Source organism: Castanea sativa, chromosome 11 (assembly GCF_040712315.1).
Source record: "Castanea sativa cultivar Marrone di Chiusa Pesio chromosome 11, ASM4071231v1".
In the NCBI taxonomy this organism is placed as follows: domain Eukaryota; kingdom Viridiplantae; phylum Streptophyta; class Magnoliopsida; order Fagales; family Fagaceae; genus Castanea; species Castanea sativa.
The window spans coordinates 69,615,788-69,637,230 of NC_134023.1; the positions used below are offsets into that span (position 1 = coordinate 69,615,788).

General features: G+C 32.9%; 2 protein-coding genes and 1 long non-coding RNA gene across 5 annotated transcripts; 1 reads left to right on the forward strand and 2 right to left on the reverse strand.

Annotated features, from left to right (window-relative positions):
* The first annotated feature begins 1,938 nt into the window (after positions 1 to 1,938).
* Positions 1,939 to 2,695, forward strand: LOC142617737 (uncharacterized). The gene is made up of 2 exons (XR_012841033.1): positions 1,939 to 2,019; positions 2,119 to 2,695. It is a non-coding gene; the product is annotated as an uncharacterized LOC142617737 (long non-coding RNA).
* LOC142617736 (linoleate 13S-lipoxygenase 2-1, chloroplastic-like) lies at positions 2,208 to 9,322 on the reverse strand. 3 transcript variants are annotated; one of them, XM_075790691.1, is made up of 9 exons: positions 8,871 to 9,322; positions 7,973 to 8,241; positions 6,679 to 6,916; positions 5,580 to 5,900; positions 5,403 to 5,488; positions 4,646 to 4,765; positions 3,939 to 4,240; positions 3,476 to 3,742; positions 2,208 to 3,127 (listed from the first exon to the last, which is right to left on the reverse strand). In XM_075790691.1, the coding sequence occupies exons 1-9, from the start codon at positions 9,235 to 9,237 to the stop codon at positions 2,368 to 2,370; spliced, it is 2,730 nt and encodes a 909-aa protein (XP_075646806.1). In that variant the 5' UTR covers positions 9,238 to 9,322; the 3' UTR covers positions 2,208 to 2,367. The 3 variants fall into 3 exon arrangements, with proteins under 3 accessions (XP_075646806.1, XP_075646807.1, XP_075646808.1); XM_075790692.1 differs by having other exon boundaries at positions 4,655 to 4,765; positions 8,871 to 9,320; XM_075790693.1 differs by lacking the exon at positions 4,646 to 4,765 and having other exon boundaries at positions 8,871 to 9,320.
* Positions 9,323 to 15,205: 5,883 nt separating this feature from the next.
* Positions 15,206 to 19,657, reverse strand: LOC142617157 (S-adenosyl-L-methionine-dependent uroporphyrinogen III methyltransferase, chloroplastic). Its single transcript, XM_075789878.1, has 5 exons — positions 19,050 to 19,657; positions 18,201 to 18,278; positions 18,006 to 18,075; positions 17,180 to 17,457; positions 15,206 to 16,161 (listed from the first exon to the last, which is right to left on the reverse strand). The coding sequence occupies exons 1-5, from the start codon at positions 19,590 to 19,592 to the stop codon at positions 16,012 to 16,014; spliced, it is 1,119 nt and encodes a 372-aa protein (XP_075645993.1). The 5' UTR covers positions 19,593 to 19,657; the 3' UTR covers positions 15,206 to 16,011.
* Positions 19,658 to 21,443: the final 1,786 nt, after the last annotated feature.

A 21,443-nucleotide genomic window follows, 5' to 3' on the forward strand; every position in this document is an offset into this window, starting at 1 on the left:
AAATGTTTAAATTTTAAAATTTTATAGTTTCAAGTTGTGCATAAAAAATGTGTTTATATATCAAATAGTACTTAACATTCGATTTGAATGAAATTTGACATGAGCGGTTAGATATATAACTGTAAGGACACAATTTGCGCCTTTACCCAGGAAAGAAGATTGGGATTGGCCCAAAAAGCCCAATACAATGAATTTATAGAGAGTGAGTTTAAAATCTTAGTTTTAGTAACTTTGGATAACAAAGATAATGGGCTAGATTACAATATCACTCAAGAGAAAAGATCTGTATAATAAAAACTTTCCTCGGACTCAAGCCGAGGAGAATAGACTTGGTATTTCTCTCTCCCTAAGATATGTTACAGACATTGTTCTAAATCACTACCGTCTTCCTCCCCTTTTTTGAACATCCTCCTTTTTCTTTTATATCGTCCCCTCTCTTCTCCCCCTCTTCCACATATGGATCAGATCACCAACTTAGATACTTGTCTTATCAACCTATCTCTGAAGTCTTTGGAGACAGCTGTAAGGTTGAACCCTGATACTCAAGCATCACTTCCCCATTAATGCGATCAGAGAAGTAGTTGCAGAACATTCGATGCGGTGATAACAACTTTATCTTAGATATTTCATAGCCCTTCTTCTTATCTTGTACATCCACCATGCTTGCCCTTATCACCCTTGGACATTAGACAGCCATCTCCTACCTCGGCTTTACATAGCCGAGGACATACTCTTTCTCGAACAACCTTTTTGGATAACCTTGATCAAACCTTGCTTCCTTATCCATCAGTAATGCATTTTGGATTGATATTCCCACATCCTTAAAGCATTCAGTGTTTTCGGATTGAGCCTCTAGCACAATACCTATTCTTGGGCCCAATGACCCCACAATAACCATATTAATTGTTGTAAGTGAAAATTAATTTGGAGATAAAGTTTTTTTTTTTTTTTTTTTTGCACATCCAACGGGAGAAACTAGTTAACTCCTTCCCCTACTTGTTTTGTATTTTTGTTTTGCATAATATTATTATTAAGCTCCCCAACTTGCATCAATAATCAAAAGTAGACAAAACACCAACTTGCTTAATATTATTATTAATTCCCCAACTTGCATCAATAATCAAAAGCGACAAAACACCACCTTGCATCAATAATCAAAACAAGACAAAACACCAATATTAATTAAGTTCCCCAACTTGCATCAATAATCAAAAGCAAACAAAACACCAATATTATTATTAAGTTCCCCAACTTGCATCAATAATTAAAAGCTGACAAAACACCAGTGGCCCCCATTCGTGTGTTCATATCAAAACATAATCTACATGGCTATGTATTTAAATATATCTATCAATTGTTTGAGTAATATCAATTGTAATTATATGATAGATTTTGATTATCATGATAATCTTCTTAAGAGGATAAGAAATTTGAAATTTAAAATTGTTAGTTCTACCCAAAGAAAGTAGGAAAATAATATAATGCATAATAATAATAGTCGAAGAATATGGATCACTTCAAAAAAGAATAATATCAATCAAAAACCCCACAAAATAAGAAAATTATATATTTGTAAAAATAGAGAGTCAAAAATTATATTAAGAAATTTTTTAATTTTTAGGGGAACAAATTATCTATAATAAAATTTAGAGAGTAAATTATACATTATACCACATCTCAAAATAATTATATATTCCCACATATCGTGTGGATCTGCGACTAGTCTATATCTATATATATTAAAAAGCTAAAGCGTAACATTTATTGCTGCTACGCTCTTGTTGAGCCACATCATCTAGCATTTTGGTCCATTTAGTCTACTTCCGTATGTTTGGTCTATTTTGGTTCACTTATGGGATATGATGCTCCCTTTATGGCAAGAATAGACTTACTCTTTAAAGCAATTTGCCACATGAAAATAATAGCAAAGTTCCATTTAAAAAAAAAAATCCTCTGCAATGTGGAGATTTGAAGAGCCTGCCAACCAAGAATGAATGCCAAATGATTTATCATAGATAGGTACAAATTTCCTTGTACTAGATGTGAGGTCTATGGATTTCACTTCAAAGCATACTGCTCAAATTTCATTCATGTTCATTTCTTGCAAATTTTTTGCAGGTGTAGTATCTTTTGAGACATGGGGGAACTTTTCCCAGTAGAACTTATGGTTTTTTTTTTGGAGAAATTTTGACTACAATTATTGTGGTGACCAAAAATTAGATCTGATTGGAATTGAACTAATAGCATTTTAAGTTTTAACCATCTTATCCAAGACCAAGAAAATCAAATGGGATGGAAGAGTTGTGAAATTCCTCAGTACATGTACCCAATTTTATTTACACAAAAACTGATGCTACTACCATCGCATTAGATGGATATGCTATTAGGAACTCCCCTACCAGTGACCCCTGGCTTTGAGAATGGCTTCAAGAGCTCATATGGTACAACTCCAGCTCCAACTCTATTCTTCAGTTTCAAATTGGTGTTCCTCTCATCAATGATTCCCTCAAGCTCCTTCAGTCTGCCACTAAACTGTTCAAATGCAGCTTTTATGACACGATTTTCTTCCCAAGATGGTTCCATATTCTCACCAAGATACTCCTCATCTGGTGAGTGATTTGATAGAACATCCAAAACAGCCATCACCTTGGTTGCTTGGATCTGTGAAGGGAAGCATTTCAACAGTTCAACTTCTGGTTTTTTCAAAAAGTTCTTGAATTCTTCATCCGATGGATTCTCAGTTGGCATGTTGGTTCGAGCTATCGTAGGCCGGTTAGGGAAGTAACCAGCAAACATATACTGCCCAAAGTTCACAGCTGCATGGTGTCCAGCAGTTACCCAGATTATGGTTGTTAAAATATGAATTAGATTTTCTGGCGTTTCCAGGACAGGCCACCATGGCTCATCCTTCTTGTCTGCATGGCCTTTTGTTCTAACTTCTGTCCACCAAGCTTGAAGCTCCCCATCAGACTGGACAAGAGATGGTTCAGGGTAGTAGTGGTTCACATAATCACTTACCCATTGCTTCATGGCATCCCAAAGGATTAGACCATCATTGGCAAAAGGGTAGTCTTCAATGGTTAACCTCAGGCCATGCTCAGCTGTTGGATCCTCGACTGCCATTCCCCTGAAAAAACAGCAAAAACCAAGCCTTAGTCCCCAAATTTTGGGATCAACTATGGAACTTCAACAGTCTAGTCATTATCGGTCACATGTATTCTTTTTCACCATTCTAGTCAGGGGCACCATTCTCCTGAAAGTTGATTAACAATACTGTTTTGAAATTTCATTGAGGATGTTATGCAAAGTAATTTGCAAGCTTGACAATTCATTAAGTATCAAGAATTTGAGAAACTGCTGAGTGAAAAAGTAGCATCCTAAGTAAAACCACAGATGACTTTTCATCTGATTATGCCTTCTAGGAACCATGAATAGAACTAGAACAATCTTATATTATTTTGATCATCTGCTATACCTTCTAATCAAATCTGCTGGCAAAGCTTCCATGTCAAACCGCCAGAGCTGGTTGTAAGCAGCAGAACTGAGCTCATTGGAGTATTTAGCTGGTGAGAAGGCGCTTTCAATTATCCCACCTGCATTAATGAGGCTCTCTCGGGCAAGAGCATTGATTTCCATTGTGTATCTGAAATGAGGATGTAAAAGTCTGTAAATTGGATGCATTGCACTTAATTGTCGATTAGCTGCAATTATGTATGGCTCTGTACAGCAGTGAGTCCTCAGCCTACAAAAGTACAAAGAAAGAATCCCAAAAATCAATGATAACAATTGTGATTTGTCTGAGCCCAAGTTGACAACTAGCATGATATCAAGGGGAATTCTTTAACCATAGTTTCAGGGTTGTCCAAAATCAGTCACAGAAGAAGTTGATTGCAATGCCAATTTATCGTGATTTGAGTTCATGTTTGCATAGTGCTCACCAGTGAATGACAAGCTGGTGATAACCAACGTCATGAGCACAAACATGAGCTTTAGCCAGCCTCCACAGCCAGCAACCTGTGGCATCCCACGTTGGGGTAAAAACCTGCTTCCATTGGGGTTTGTCACCAGTTGGAGGCCGGGTGAGTTCAATGGCAACAGGCCTTAGTGTGCCATCCTTAGTAAGGAAGAACAATGCCCTTGAACCATACAATGTAGTCCCTTCTACCTCTCTTACTTTGTTCACATAAGGTAGTAACAGATCGTGATAATCCAACACAAATAGCCTCTTACTTTTCAAGGCCTGCAACCATGGAAATTAGAGGACTCATTCATCAACCATTCAGGTGGATTGCCTATGAAGAGAGTTAAGTGCAAGACGATACAGTTAGATAATCATTGGAATGTTCAGGTAAAACATGCTATGCAATGATGGGAACCTTTTTTGCTTCCCAAGATTTCCCATGTAATAAAAACTTTATCCTTTAATTTTTATTACACGTATACCTCTCTGCACACTTAGCATTTGATAGAAAGCATATTTAGATAAAATACGTTTAAGTGAGATGCAAATGTTGAAAATAACTACTCAGAAAAGTAGCAATTGTTACTGTACAAAGAGAGGCAAATTTATAGGCACACTTTATGAGTGGAGTATTAGCATCAAAAGGAAAGGAACATAGGAAGATTGATATCTAATTATGTGTACATATGGAACCTCATTAACAGTCATAATGCCTCTGATCTCTCGTTCCACTAGTTCTGTTGTGATCAAAGATTCAGGCGGTCCATATATCTTAGGATCGAGCTTACTCTTCATGGGCCAATCCTGCATGACATAAGTCACAACTTTTAATGCCATTTAAGATTATAAATAAAAATTTTCACTGAATAACTCATATATTGCTATTTGATATACAGTAGATTTGCAAATGGAACGGATTTCTTTTGTTTTGAATGTTGAAAATATTATGGCCCAAGAGACCTAAATTCATTTGAGGTTTATGTAACTACGTACTTATATTGCAATCCAACATTCCCTAGCAAGAGGTACCCCTATGGTCACCCCAGGGGGGTGAGTCACAATGGTCGCCCCGCTCCTCCTTTTGTTCATTAAAAAAACTAGTCATAGTCATACAAGTACCACAACCCTATGGTTAGCCTAGTGTTACCTACTACATGTATCTTACATTGGGTTTATCATAAGACAATAATTCAAATGATAAAGATATAGCCGTCAAGGATTTTCTGTTGTGAGCAGCCATTAGGCCAAACCACATTAATTATGACTTTGGCTTTCTCTCTCTCTCTAACAAAAATTCAAATCGTGAAGATGAAACTCTATTGTATAGCATGAACTGCCTTTGTAGTGAAGTACCTTTACAAAGTGCATATAAGTAGATGGACATATGGAAATTTTTTTTTTTTTTAATTCTTCTTTGTACAAGTCCATGAAAAATGCATACCGTAACTAGTTGTATGCTATATGGGTTAAGACCAGCTAGAGTTTGCCTAGAAAATTCTTCATCCCTAAACCAAGCAAATTTATCTCCTGCAAAAGAAGATTCATGTATACAAATGAGAGCCAGACAGAGACAAAGATAAAGACAGAGAAAGTCATACAAAGAGAATGAGATGCATACTCTCAATGAATTCAGGGGTCTCAAAGAGCAAAAGATTCTCTTCAGTATCAGTTACAGCCTTCACAAGCCTTGGTAGTATTGACTGAAAGAAGCCGGCATTTGTAGGCGTAGGCAATGTGAGTCCTTCACAAAATAGTGAGTCAATGGCAGTGAAGTGTGGAAATCCCAAGTGGGGGTCAAGAAGTGATATCTCAAGCTGAGGCAGCAGTGCATGCATCACAGATTTTAGGGTCTTTGCTGAAAATGTCAACTGCTTCACCTCTGAGAATGCCTCGTCCCTAGGCACATATACACTGCTGCTTCTTTGTTCCGACAAAGGGTCTACATTGTCAAAATAATGAAGAGTCACAAAACTTCAGTTATTGATGATCGTATGTAGTTGCCACTGTCCTTTATCTTATACAATCTCAGATAACATAGTTGTACAGTACAATCAAATAGTACATGATCATAACCATGAATCGTTATAGCTTTTTATTCAGGAACAACTCTGTTTAAAGCCACATTCTATAACATATCACATTCCAATTCTTTTTCAAATTTCAACTAGACACAATAACATGTCTTGTACTTCTTACTCTTAAAAAACGCGTGGCATTCTATTAATGTATTTTTCTGGCATAAAGTTAAAACTAGAATTTGTAGACTGTATACAAGGACAATGTCACATTTATAAGTAACATATTTGAGATCAAGTACTTAAATACTCAAAGAAAACCAGGTCTCTTTTTTTCCTGGTTAAATTCTATATTTTGTCCTCAACTTTTGACATATATTCAAAAATTATCTTCATATTTTAAAATGATTCAAAAGGTCTTATCGTTATCTAATAAATAAAATATGCTATTAAAGCAAACATAATTCATGAAACTAATATATGAATTTCGTTTCTTATGTAAGCTTTTTCCATCCATATAAAAACCTTTTTGAAGCAATTTTGAAAATCTAAGAACAAAAGTGTTTTTTTAACCAAATGTCAAAAATTAAGGACTAAATATATAATTTAACCCCTTTTTTAAGGAACGGGCTTGAGTTTAGCGCATTGGAGTATTGAACCCAAACTTTAACCCTTTTCGCAATAGTTTAAAATTTTGGTTACCCTTTTTACAACGTGGACGTCCTGTTCTGCAGCGTCTTGGGAATGGGTGGTCTTTGCCTCCAAGGACAGGTCGTGCCAATTCACTGCTTTTATCTGGGTCACCAAGGTCATTATATGTATCATAGTCATAGATCCTCTCAAATGTCTTCCTCTTCCCTTCTCCAGTGCCTCTTAGATTTTCCAGCTCCAATTCCCTTAGCCTCTTCAATCCACTAGGAGTGTCTGATGGTAAAAAGGACTGATTCAATGGCACAAATAAGTACAGCCATTAGTTTTCCACAGTAGTGATGATTTAACATACAATATCCTACTTAAACCAAATTATATTTATTAATTGAAAAGATAATCTTTAATGGACCAATTTCAACATTTCACATTCAGAGTAGAATTGTGGACTTCCTTGATGATATGGTCATCAACTGATCCTTATCCTTTTAAAGAATAAATTTAATCATTTAATCATTATTCTAACATTTCTACTTACACGTAAGCTTACACTCCTTAATAAGTGGGATCCAACCTGTTATGCTATAACTAGCCTCTGAGCACGAGTTCACGCGTGTGCTCAGAAGCTTTTTTTTTTTTTTTTGGTAAATGTTAATAATTTGTATCTATTATAATTTAAAATATATATTTTTATTTTTCAAACAAATAAAAAATATAAACTTTAGAGATAAACAGTAACTGTAATTTTTTTTTATTGAACGTGAAGGTAAAATAATCCTAAATTTTTGGAGTTCACTTTTTTAATTCAAAATGAAATTTGTTATTTGACATTTATAACTCTATTTTTAAATGAAGTTACCCTTTATTAATGAGAGTATTTTTTAACTATATAAAAGTTCAGTTGAAAGAAGGGAATTCTCTTATATATAGTATAGATAATAAATTATCACTTGTTTTAAAGGTTTAAATTGTTAAAAAATAATGAATTTAATCTAACTATAATACTAACATGGATGAATAGTACTATTATCATTTTTATTTCTAATTTATTATTCTAGGAAAAAGAAATGTTTTGCATATCCACCATGGTAAAGTGTAATTTATGTGGGAAAATCATGAAAGTTGAGATAGTATTATATAGGGTCCTTTATATTTATTTTTGAAATTATTGAATAATTAAATAAGATGTCAAATAATAATATAAATGATATTAGAATTATTTTTTTGGAGAATCAAATGCTATTAGATTTGTGAAGTACAGAGTTTTCACACTAATATAATTTTTTTTTTTTTTTTTGGGAGATGGACATAAAACTTTACAAGAGAAGAAGAAAAAGGAAGTTGAGACCTTATTGGTGAAGAAGATTCTCTTGTGAGGATTGTCATACTTGGAATGAACCCATGAGTTACATGTAAAATGCAATGGCCCATTTGGGAAGCCTTCGAGAACAATGTTGTTGAGGTACATCTCCTTGTGGTGTTCATTCTCTAACACAATAGCTCCAACCTTTCCAAAACTGGCTGGTACAGCAAAACTACTCTCGTATTTCACCTCATCACTCTTATGGCTCACTCTATGCGCATAGGCCTTGATTGTTTCCCTCTTCAACCCAGTATCTACAGTAGTTAAATATACAAGAGCATTTTCATCAGTTTTCAAATAGTTATGACTTATGACCCAATTAATTATCAGGAAATGCAGTACTATGAGAAATAAAAGAGGTACAGATTTTTAAAGCCTCACATATTTCTTAATACAATTTTATTTTTATGAGATTTATTTTTTGAGCAAAATAAGCCAAAGGACATAACCAAGACTCTAGTGGACTTATTTGGCTATTCTTTTTTTCCTTTATAAAATGCATGCCAAAGGTGGTAAAAATGTAATCCTCTAAGTTAGAAAATTAATTAGATTTGTAATATTTAATCTAAATTGTGAAATAAATAATAAGGATCCTTTTTTTTATTGGAATAATGGTTACTTCTTCCTAAAAATGAAAATAAAAACTCTATCATTTCAAGAGATAGATATAACACCAAGTGCTCTCAAACTAGACCATTAGCTAAAGCTTAGATGTTGTCCATGCATACTCATATATATAGGTGCTTCTAAAAGTATGTCAAAAGGAATAATAGTGGCTTTTCATGTAAAACAACAAAGAAACTGGACACCAATGCAAACACTGCAGTGTTCTGGTAGAATAATTACTTTAAGTGTAGTTAATATGTATGCTATCATCACTTACTATGATCAAGCACAGCGCTAATGAGCTCCAAAAGTAATGTTTTACCAAATAAATCAGTGAAATCATCAACAGGTTTGGTTAACCCAAGGTTGGAGAAGAACTCTCCAGTAGTGACCTTAACTGTCACAACTGCCTTAACTGTAACTGGGATTTGATCAATTGAAGTAGCCATTGATGATGAGCCAGTTTTGGCACCAACATTATAATTGGCTCGTATGCAAAAGTTGGTGTTTCTTTTGAGGAAGTGTTGGCATGGATGGACAGGGAGAGAAGAGAAGCCATGGAAGAGAATTGAGGGTTTTGGTGAAAGGAAGAAGGATGGATAAGAGTTAAGGCTTTGCAACTGAGAGTTCAACATAGCGTTCATGAGTGGGGTTGTAAGTTGTGAGTTGCATGTGAAGGTTATTTTATAGACACAATAGGTGGATTTGGATCTGTGAGATGGGATATTTTCTCATAGACATGCTAACCTGATCACATCACTTTTACTACTTATGTGTTCAGATCTTTTTCATCATCATAAATTTATATAAGAGTCTAACAATATTGATAATAAAATTAGTAAAATTACTAGCAATTTGACTAAAGATTTTTTTTTGACACTATAATGAATATGATTTGTGTTACATCAATAATATGATAAAAAAAGTTTTTTTTTGGGGTGATAAAAAAAATTAAAATATATATATATAATTGCTTTTTTTTTTTTGTGTTTAGAATTTTTTAGAATTTGTTACATGCCTAGCATTTTATATATATATACACACACACTAATAACTATGCTGATGTTTTTCATCCACTTATTATCATAAATATCTGAAAGAACGTTACATAATATAAGTTTGAAAATTATTAAGTATTTTCGCAATATAATTATATGGCATTCCCTTTTTTCATATAAATAATAGATCTTTCTTATGAATTTAATTAATATAACTATTTTTTATGTGAGAGAAGTGAATATCATATCATTATAAACTTTATTAATCTTTAGACACCAAGATTCTATTTAATGATATTGTCCAATTCTTTTAATGAGTAAAACCTAAATTCAAATTCCCTTCCCCGCGGTAAAGGAAAAAAAAAACTATATAAAAATTTCTTACTCAATAGTCCATACTCCACATAAACCTTAGTTAATTTGTTGAAGTTGATATCATATAATTTTGTCAATTTTTAGTGAATAATATTCATATTATTAAACACAACAGAAGGACTTGAGGCCTCTCCTCCTTGTGCTTCAACAAGAAGAGGCCGATTGAGCAGCTGGCCAGGATTAATTAGCATATGATATCTTATCTAAGAACATTATTCACTTTTCAAGAAGAGAGATAGATTGGACCTTTCCTTAAAATATTGCTTAGCTATGGGAAAAAAACAAATGTCATAGCTCTTTTTTCTGTTCCCTACTTTAAATTGTCAAGATCTCTAGGCCCAAAAATTTATTGTCATTTGTCACTGGACGTGAAGTCCATAATAAGAAAAGACAGAAAAAAAAAGTAGAAGAGAAAAAAAATGTGCAACACGAGCTCTTAAGTTTACATATGAGGGACCAAAATCATCTTATAATTTTTTTTATAATATATGTATATGTATTTAGATAGATATGAGGGACCAAGAGTGCCCTTGCTCCACAAAACTGTCATAATCACTATGATGGGGCTGTGTGGTCACATCCACCCTTATTCAGTCTTCAATGATTGAATTTATGAACACCACCTATTTATTTAAAATTTTCAAATTTAGCATACGTATCTGTTACCAAAAAAAGAGTATAATTCTCTAACCATATATTGATCATACAAACAATTGCGAATCGCTGCACTAAAAAATGGAGGTAATTAAGTCCTCCAACCAACCATTTTCAATTTTTCATTATAGAATTCGGCAAAACCATTTCAAAAAAAGAATAGTATTATTGCAAGAGCCATTTTTTAAGATTTGTATCAGTTTCAAGTAAATCATGGAGCAGTGTTAATCACTTAATAAAGAGACACAAAATATTTTTCATAATTTGTTAAGATGGTATATGATTGGATTTATATGGATCTATCACTAACATTATTTTTATTATATTTAAATTAAAAAATAGCACATAAGCAATTATGAAAATTTTTGTGATCCTATAATTATTAGGACATCATAATGTCTGAAATTTGTAAAACGAAATGTATCATTTAGTGAAGACTTTGGACAATAATTGCATCCAAATCTATTATGAGATAAGGCACATAGAGTAAGTGAGTAACAGAGATTTATGATTGCCCATACTCGACAAAAAATCCAAGAAATAGTGCTGCATTCATGCATGGGCACCTTCTAAACTTTCATTAACTTATCATTGAACTTGAGGTGTTGTGGAGGACATCATAATGTCTGAAATTTGTAAAACGAAATATATCATTTAGTGAAGACTTTGGACAATAATTGCATCAAAATCTATTATGAGATACAGCATACAGAGTAACGGAGATTTATGATTGCCCATACTTGACAAAAAATCCAAGAAATAGTTCTGCATTCGTGCATGTGCACCTTCTAAACTTTCATTAACTTATTATTGAACTTGAGGTGTTGTGTTGGGAAAATTATATCTAGTTTTTGGTGTATATATTAGGACAAAATTCAACTACAAAATTGGTTATAACTTAAAACTATAAACTTACTCAATATATTTTCATTAGAGGTGAATTTTGGCAAATTTACTATTAGATTACATTTTCTTTTTACATCTTCATGCTTGCAAAATTTCAAAAAAAATAAAGATCAATAGTTATGTTATCAATAAATTTTTTAAATTACAAATTTTTTTGGTAATTTAAAATTATGCACAAAATATAAGCTTGTAGTTCATATAGTAAATAATATCTAATTGATACAAAATTTGACATGTATATTAAGAGCGTAAAAAACATATTATTTAACGGTTATATTTTTAAAATATATTGTAATATTTATTTTATTGAATAAGTTTATAACTTTAAATTACAATTAATTTTGTAACGAAATTTTATTTTATATATATTATCTCTTCTAGTTGGTGGAGTCCCACGTATTTGTAAGATCTACTTATTACCAGAGATCTCTGATATGTACATGCATATAGACCTAACTGCTGTGAGAGATACTGTCAGTAACATATTGAAGATAACATATCAAATCACTGTCTCGTCGTGGTGAGTGGATCACAGAAATACACTCTTTTTAAATGCGTCAAATATTGAAGATACTGTAGCCTGTAGGGAGCATATCAAACCATCAGAGACAAAAGATGTATGCTCTCCACGTGCAATTATTTTCGTGTGAAGAAGATAACATGTGGGGACTTTATCAAAAAAAAAAAGTAAATAGATTAATTATAATCAATAACACAATAAAATATAGAGGAAAAAACATTAAATATGTATTGTATATATAAGAAGAAATCTGCAAGACGATTAAATATTTACATACCAAATGCATGAAATACGAATAATAAAGATCAAGTATTGTGTTTGATACAATTTTTTTAAAGCGAATTTTGCCCCTCACACAATTAGTAATCCTTTGAGACTCATAGACGTTTATCTCTTAGGATAAAATAATTCATAGCATGGAGAAAAAACACACAAGATCCATGCTCTACGAACTAATCTATATATCTCTCTCTCTCTCAAATGCTAATTAATGCACAAAAATATTCTCTAGGAGAGTTTCTAATTTTTTTTTTTTGTGAACAAGAAACTATGAATATGCACTTTACTAAATAAACACATTGTTTCATGAATAACTGTTATATACAGATTTAATGACTCAAAAAATAAAATAAAATATTATTATTATTATTATTATTATTATTTGGACAAGAGAGCTCAGGAGCTCAGTTGACACATACTAAAAGGCCAACCCAATGTTCAACCCATAAACATATAAACTCATATTCTCTATCATTTCCTATGTAAGACCCAAGGATTCTCGTCAATTTAATATTATGTTCACGTGGACACATTAAGAGTTAATTTCTTATTCACTCCACGATATTTTTCTAATACTTTATTGTTTTGTAGTTGTTTTCTTCTTGAATAAAATTCGTCATTCATCAAAAAAAATTATTAAATCATAACATGAATACATGTTCATCTTCTTATTGTTGTTGGTTTATATTGCTTGTAATTTATTATATTTATAAATATTAAATAAAGCTATAGTTTTATGTCAATTCCGCCTATGTTAATATAATTAATGATTAGTTAATTTTTATATGCATTTTTGGAGAATTATTTTATCCGTTCTCTTAATTTGTTATTAGTTTTCTAAAGGAAAATACATGAAGCCTTTAAAACTAATATTTCTTCTCTGGTTTTTCCTTTTTTAATTGAAAGAGAAATCATAGAGGCTAGTTCCCTTGTGATGCTTCGGCTGTTTAAGAATGTCAGCTAGAGATAAGCAAGCAAACTAACAGTGAAATTTATTTGCTAAGAATATAGAAAATGCTAAAACTGTTACCAATTTTACTGTGAAAAACTTATTATATTTTTGTTTTGTGTTTTGAAGTTAACACATTAATTTATACAGTTTGTAGTAATTATAGCATCACTCCATTGAAAATATACCTTAGACATTTTTGTTGAAAATACAAAAAGTACCAATAGATCTACAAAGTTCTTACAAAAAGTACCAGTAGATCTACAAAGTTCTTGGTGACTATTCTGTTTTGATGGTGAAAAAAGTCGTCTTAATACATCCTTGAATAATAAATTTATTGCATAATTTTTTGTTCTCACAAAAATGTCAATGTAAATTAGTTTTTGACATTAAAGAGATTTGTTGAGGCAATTTTTGGCACTTAACAAAATTTAGCGGAAACTTTCTCAAATAACTCTCCACTTGTTGGTTTGGTGAGATGACTTTTGTCACTTCGATGAAATCGATCATGTTGTTTGTAAAATTTCAAGCTGTAGTTTTGGACAAAAATACATAGGACACAAACCTCATACTGCAAATAAAAATTAAAGTTTTCTGACTTTTTACTCTGTTAGAGTGAGGCATTTTATATTTTTATTTACACAAAAACTAAAGTACAAAGGTCAATGCAAAGCATTAAGCAAAACAAAACATGGGGTCAAACCATAATCCAGAAGATCAAATTATTACACCAGCTACAACCTTAATGGACAAAAACAATCACAAATATACATATACACCTATCAGGGTTCCATAACTGGTCTGAATTTCACCTGTTACAATAAGAATGTAACTTTCTGATGCAATCCGGAGCTCTCTTGTGGTGTATAGTATTGGTATCTCTATCGGAGACATCTAGAATTCAAATCCTCCATCCCCACTATCGAAATGTCAAAAAAAGAAAAAAGCTATCTGTTAGAACCACCATGGTCACATAGCAGTGGAAAAATGGAATCGCAAAGACAGTTTGCTTCAAGGAAGGACCAATCCTCCAATAGAAATACAAGCTAGGTTAGGGAAAGATCTTATGGGTTTATTCATTGCATTTAAAATCATATATATGACCTACATCAATTGGAAAATAACAACTTGATAAAAGCAAACTACCTCCAAGCTAATCTGATATGGCTTGAATAAGTCATATCCTATTCTTATCTTAAGCTTGCCTTGATTCAGATAAGCATAAAAATAATCAACTAATGGCAAAGCTCAGCTAAAGACAAAGATAATGGTGAAGTAGTACTGAAGTAGAAGAATCCTCTGCAGCAACTGCATTCCTCATGTAGCAACGTGTCCAACACCATATCACTATCCCAAACACACACTAAATGTATAACAAGTAACACAAGAAATCCTTGTGAGCAACACCCATAATTGTCAACTTCAACTTGTTGATAGCCAGATTCCTTCTCAGAACATCATAAGGAGATATATTAGTTGAACATCCCCACCTCATCTCACTCCTTAGTTTTTATTTTTATTTTTTAGTAGGATTCTTGGCATTTTTTTTTTACTTAAAGCTAAATGAACATATCTTCGAGTGAGAAGATAATTGTTGTTTCTGTTTGCCCTGTTGTCAGTTGATTGGAGCATCAATAGATTATTCATTTTAAAATATCACATAGTAAAAACATGTTATTTCATTCAGAGTTCATTTAAAACATTATCAATGCATTAAATAAAGAAGCAGACATAAAAAAATGAAGCACCATGCTAAAGTACAAACTCGTATAGTCTTCTAATAGGGGAACAAATGTTGAAACTTGCAAGCATGATTTCATATCATATGGCTATTAATATATATATATATATATATATATATATATATATATGCAAATACAAAAGTTACAATAAACCATAATTTCACACTATTCATCACCATTCCTCCAACATTTTCAGGGATAAAAGATTGTCTCTTTATTTACCAACTCATTCATATGCAAATTCAAAAGTTAAAATAAACCATAATTTCACTCTAATCATCACCATTCATCCAACATTCTCGTAGATAAAAGAATGTCGATTATCAAGAAAAAATTTTTAAAAAAAATTCTCTTCATTTACCAACTCATTCATCCCAATGAAGCTAAACCCGCTGCTACTTAACAAATTAAAAAAATATGAAAAAAAAGCTAGAGTTTTGTAAGCAAATAATAAAGGGCCCTTCCAAACTGCAATCAAATTGCCCTCATTTAGCATGTCCACAAGTAATCAGCATTGTCTTTGTGCACACATAGTGCAATCAAGAATGCAATTATAACCTCATTAGAGGTAAACCAATGTATCAAGGAACTCAATCTAATCAGGCTCACCTTAATCAGATGAAATCACACCTTTTCAGATGAATCTGATCACAGCTAAATAACTCAAAAGTTAGCTTTCCTTTGTTGATACAAGCAAAGAGACTGCGACTGCGGCTCTCTTAATCTTCGTTGAGACAAATTCAAACTCCATTGTGCCTTCAGCATGGATTTCAACCAATCTAATGGAGTGTTAGAAAGGCGTCTTGCATGTAAGCCTACTCAAAAACCAATTTCACTGAATCTCAAAATCAATTATTGAAACGCCAAACAAGTATTGAAAGATTTGTCCCATCCAGAAGCATCGTCTAGTCAACCTTTCATTATCGGCCACCATAACTGTGAATTCAACTGATAACAAATTGAATGTTCAACATTTCTTCAGGCCCAAATTTTGCCTATTTGGCCTGTACCATACAGGATGCTTCATTCATAGAAAGTGACCACAACGGTGAAAGTGCAACAACGTTTCCAATGATCATCAGTGTTGGTGATACTAACTCTACTGTTGTAATTTTATTAGCAAGATCCTTCAGTTCTGCAAAAACCTGTATGATTGAGAAAGCAATGACAGTCAATTGTTGGCAAAAACAAACATAAAATGAACAACCACCTGTCACACAGACATTAACCACTACATTATCTTCCTTATAAGTGAACATCAATCTTCACAGGTTTCCATTGATGAGTCCTTAAACTTGAGATTTTGAGGCTTAGTATATTTTATTTTATTTTTACTTTTAAAGGTCCATGCACAGTAACTACAATTTCCTAGAGCTTGAGTTTTTCACAAACAACCCTTAAGGTTTTTGAGCATTCCCAGTCAATTTATTAGCCCCTAAAATAAATGCCTAGTTACAATAAACACACACATTTAAAACATTTTATTTACTGGTATTTAGATAATGAGTGACATGGTGAAAGGTAAATGATTTTGACATCATAAACCTAGAAAGGCCAATAATATATCATCATCTAAAAGCAAGCCTAGTTTAAATTTTCATATAGTGATCAGACTTTTCAGCTCATCTAAAATCTCAGGTTAAACGTTCATAATTTTTATAATCTCCAACCCAACACCCCCCTGCCCTATTATTTCAACTTGCACTTAAATTTTGTTATAGATGTACTTGTTGAAGTACAGCAGAACATCCCCACAACAAAAAAACTCCATTTAATTTTTATGAGCCTTAGAATTTGATTATAGTATGTTATTGCTCATTAGGATTTTATAAAATATGTAGCCTAAAAAACTACAAGAAAGCAATTGCAACACAAAATAAAGACCAAAATGAAAGCAAGGTGTAAACTTATGTTTAAGCACAATAAAATCCTTCTTTCACAATATTATTGTGCCAATAATGAGCCAAAACAAGAAAAAATTTCAGAACACTAGGAATTCCCAACTTACTTAAAGGAGTTGAAAAATTGGAGAAAAGCAACAAATGAATAAGTATGCTATTTGTAGACCCTTCATTCTACACCCCTTACGACTCGAGCCCCCGTGGGTGCTTGTGCCCACACTATTTACACCCTAAAAACAATTACACTAAGAATTGTGCTTACCATGCGTTGTTGAGGTGTGGTCCCTCGTTCAACTGCAACAGCTGGTGTATTAGGGGGAAGACCATGATGCATTAACTTTAGGGCAAGTGAAGGGAAGGTCGATAAGCCCATATAAATCACTAAGGTTGAATCAGGGTCAGCTGCATTTTCTGCTACAAACAAAGGATCTGTTCCTCCTTTCCTTGAATGCCCAGTGAGAAATCTTACACTATTTGCAACACCTCTGTGAGTTAGTGGAATCCCCAACTCTGCTGCTATTCCTGAAGCAGCAGTTATTCCTGCAAAAACAATGAGCATAAAAATCAAACTCTTTGGAAGCCTTTCTATTCAAGTTATGTGACTTATGTCCCTAGTTTCATGCATCAAAGATCACATCAACATTCTAAGACTATTTTCCTCCCTCCATGAAAGAATTCTCCTCATAAATCAATGTACATTGTCCTTATAATTATATAAGTCAATGACACTATTCCCCTCACTATTTTGCCAAGCCTTTATTTGGAAACCTTTCTGCCAAACTTTCCAAGTGATTCACAATGAAGTTAGGTTATTTGAATTCTCTAGATGTAGAGAATAATTTGACTGACAATTGCCAATATCAATGTTATGTTTTATCAAAACCACACATTCCAGATTTTAATAATCACTTTTGGAGATGGATTTCACCTTCCTGTCCTTGCTCAATTCAACATGATCAATCATTTTCTCAAAATGCTATGTAAATCATTATGGTTCCATTCAATTATTCATGAAACATTCAACTTCTCTTATATTAACAGTTTCATCTTAAAAATGAGATTTACGATACCACTCCACTATGGCATACCTGGAATTACTTTCACATGAATCCCTTGCTGCTGCAAAAAATCCATCTCCTCCCCACCTCTCCCAAACACCTAAAAGCCCAAGAACATATTTCAGGAAAAAAAAAAAAAAAAACTGAACAACAGAGCAAATGAAATTACATCTCTGGGCTAATACCACTACATTGCCCAGTAAAACATTTACAGATAGAACTCACCAATGGATCCCCTCCTTTAAGTCTCACAACAGTAGCTCCTGCTTCAGCAAAACTCAGAAGCAACTCGTGTATTTCCTCCTGTCACAAAACCAACTTAAAATAAATTCATTTCTCCAATCCCCACATGCCCAATTGTACAAACACGTATTTTCCTGTCTAAGTGACTAATGAGCAATATGGTGTGCCTTGCATGAATTCCTAAGGTACCCATATTTCAGAAAATCAAACCAACCGCATATTTAAGGGACCAAAATCAAACTAACCTATATTTAACGACCAAAATCAAAACCAGCCCCATATTTAAGGAATCAAGATCAAACTGACCCATAGATAGAGGGACAGAATTGTTCCTTTTTTTCAATTTTAAGGACCAAATCCGAATTTCTTATATCTGAAGAACCTTAATTGAACTTACACTAAAAGCATTCTTTATACCCCCTCTCCCAAAAAATATTAATAATAAAAGCACACCCACAATCCCAATTCATTGTTTCTACCAATATCATCAACCAGAGTTGTAAATCAATAGCAAACCAATTCTTAATTATAAAACTACCAAAAAATAATTACAAACTCGAATATATACAGATGGAGGCAGAGTGAATAAAGAGAAACCCAGTTCAAAATCAAAACAAACTCAAATGTTTAACCAAAGTTGTGCAGCAATTGAAAAACGATTCCTAATTTATAAAAATACAAAACTTGAAATAGATACAGAGTAATGCAGACTGAATAAAGAGAAACCCAGTTCAAAACCAAAAGAAACACAAACATTCAATTCACAGAAAATGCTATACATATATAGATAGATAGCTAGAGAGAGAGAGAGTGTGTGTGTGTGGGTTTTACCTGGGTTCTACTATGGTACCCAGCAGTCTTGCCAACATAGAGGAGCCTAGCATTAGGTCCAACCAAATCCAACACATCATTGGAGACCAACCGATCATACAAGAGCAAATCAGCACTTTGAATGACTCTCACAGCCTTGAGTGTCAAAAGCTCAGGGTCCCCAGGTCCTGTCCCCACCAAGAACACATTCCCTGGCCCACACTTCTTCCACCCACCACACCCTTCTCTCTCTCTCTTCTCTCTCAGCACCTGAAGCAGCTTCTTCAGCTCCGGCAATTGCAGTGCTATCTCATTTTGCCTTACTGAGTTAGAATCAGGTGGTGGGGAAGAGCAAAATGCTATGTTTTCTATGTTTTCCAATTGGGTCTTGTACAACCATTGGTCCCTGTGGTACCTCTCAATGGAGTGCTTTTCAGTGAAAGGTGAATGAGAATTATAGTGTAAAGAACAAATGGGATGAAAGTTTGAGGCTTTAGTTGGTCTGATATGGTTTGAAGATGAAGAAGAAGAAGGGAAAGATTGAAGCCTAGTGCAAAGCGCCATTTGAGGTGTTTGTGTCGAACTTGAACGAGTTTGAGCTATAAAGTACAAGTCTTTCAGAGTTTTTGAGAATGGAAAAGAGAGAGTTTGAGTTTGAGTTGATTTTGGTGTCTTTTTGGGCCTTTTGAGGAGGCTGAGAAGTCAAGGTGGCTTTTGGGCTTTAAAAGGGGCATCACCTTAAAAAAAACAAAAACACAAGAAACAAAAACAAAATCAAAAAAGAAAAAAAAATGCCATTTGTCTTTTATTTTTTTTATTTATTTTTTCTCTTTTCAATCGGCTTGTTAACCTAGTCCATTTTTAATTTATTACTTTTGGGTTTATAATTTATTATTACACTAAAAAATATAGCATTTAAAATGTAATTTTTCTTTTTTAAAGAGGTTAATGTTGAAATTTCTTACCCTCAAAGATAAAGTACTTATCAAAAATAGTTTGAAATTAATCTCACCACATTCAAGATAAAGAACACGGAACTATGTATGCATTGAGGGAAAATTACGGTTAATTTCTTTGTGTGTTGTTTTTATGGTATGTTTGGGTGATATTATGTATGTTTGTGAGAATCTTCCTCAAATTATGCATGGACTTTTTCTTTTTTTTTTTGAGAAACATGCATGGACTTATTCTTTCATATGCTATGAGATTTTTTTTTTAATGAGAAATATACCATGAGATTTTATTTATGTAAAACTAAATATTTACCAAATTTGGTCTTTTTTATCAAGTGTCCAATCATGAATAATGCTCTTTACTTTCAATAAATTATCTTCTACATGGATGCGTGAAACCAAATTTTTACTCTAGTTTGTAAATTATAATCATTTATTAGTTTTTTTATATTTGTAAAATATCATTTTCGTTTCTAAACTTTCACAAAAGTTAGTTTTTTGTCCCTAAACTTTACAAAACGTTCTATTTTTCGTTCTTCCGTCTATGTCTATTAGTTTATGTCATACGTGGCTTAACGAAGTGCTGACGTGGTATCTGACTGCTTTGACTAAATCATTTATATTTTATAAAAAAAGACACATGGCAAAGAGTTATTGGTACCCTTAATAACAATTATTTAAAAGGACGAAATTGCCCCCACACCTTTAATGATCCTTCATACCTCACTTCACCGGGCCTTCACCCTTCTAGCCAAGGGCGAAGCTACCTTATTGATTGGGGGGTCCATTCCCCCCCCCCCCCCCCCCCCAATATTTTAATTTTCTTCTACTTTTATGGTAATTTTAGGCTATAGATCTGATCCAACAAGGAAGTAATAGGCAGTAGGCCACCTCAAATAATATAACTGGGCCCCATTATTCCTACGTTCTCAACATAGTCCAATAGATATGTGACCCAAAGTACACAAATCCTCAATCCCAGCCTACACTGCCCTCTCTCAAGTCAACACATTAACTCTCTTTCCAACACAAGCAAATAAACTCAAGCATTTGGGCATTTAGATTTATGTTTTGTTATATATACAATAATGGTCATATGGTTTTGTTATTTATTTATTTATTATAATATGGCCATATGAGTTTTTGGATTTCTAATTAGTTTAATGAATATGTTTTGTTTATCAAGATTTTGTTATTCAATTTTTGTATTGCTATATTATAGTATATTTTATCTCTCTATGTCATCATTTTTTAAGCTGATTTTTTTTGTTTGAAATTAGGTGCTAAATTATTCATTGAAAAAAAAAATATATATATATATAGGAAATTTTCAATATTATGAATAATGATGGGTTGATAGTTTTAAAATGAGTGAAAATTTTTGTATATATCAATAGTGAACTAAATAATTGTTGAGAATATGATGATATATCAAAGTTGATAATTCTGTATCCAATAGATT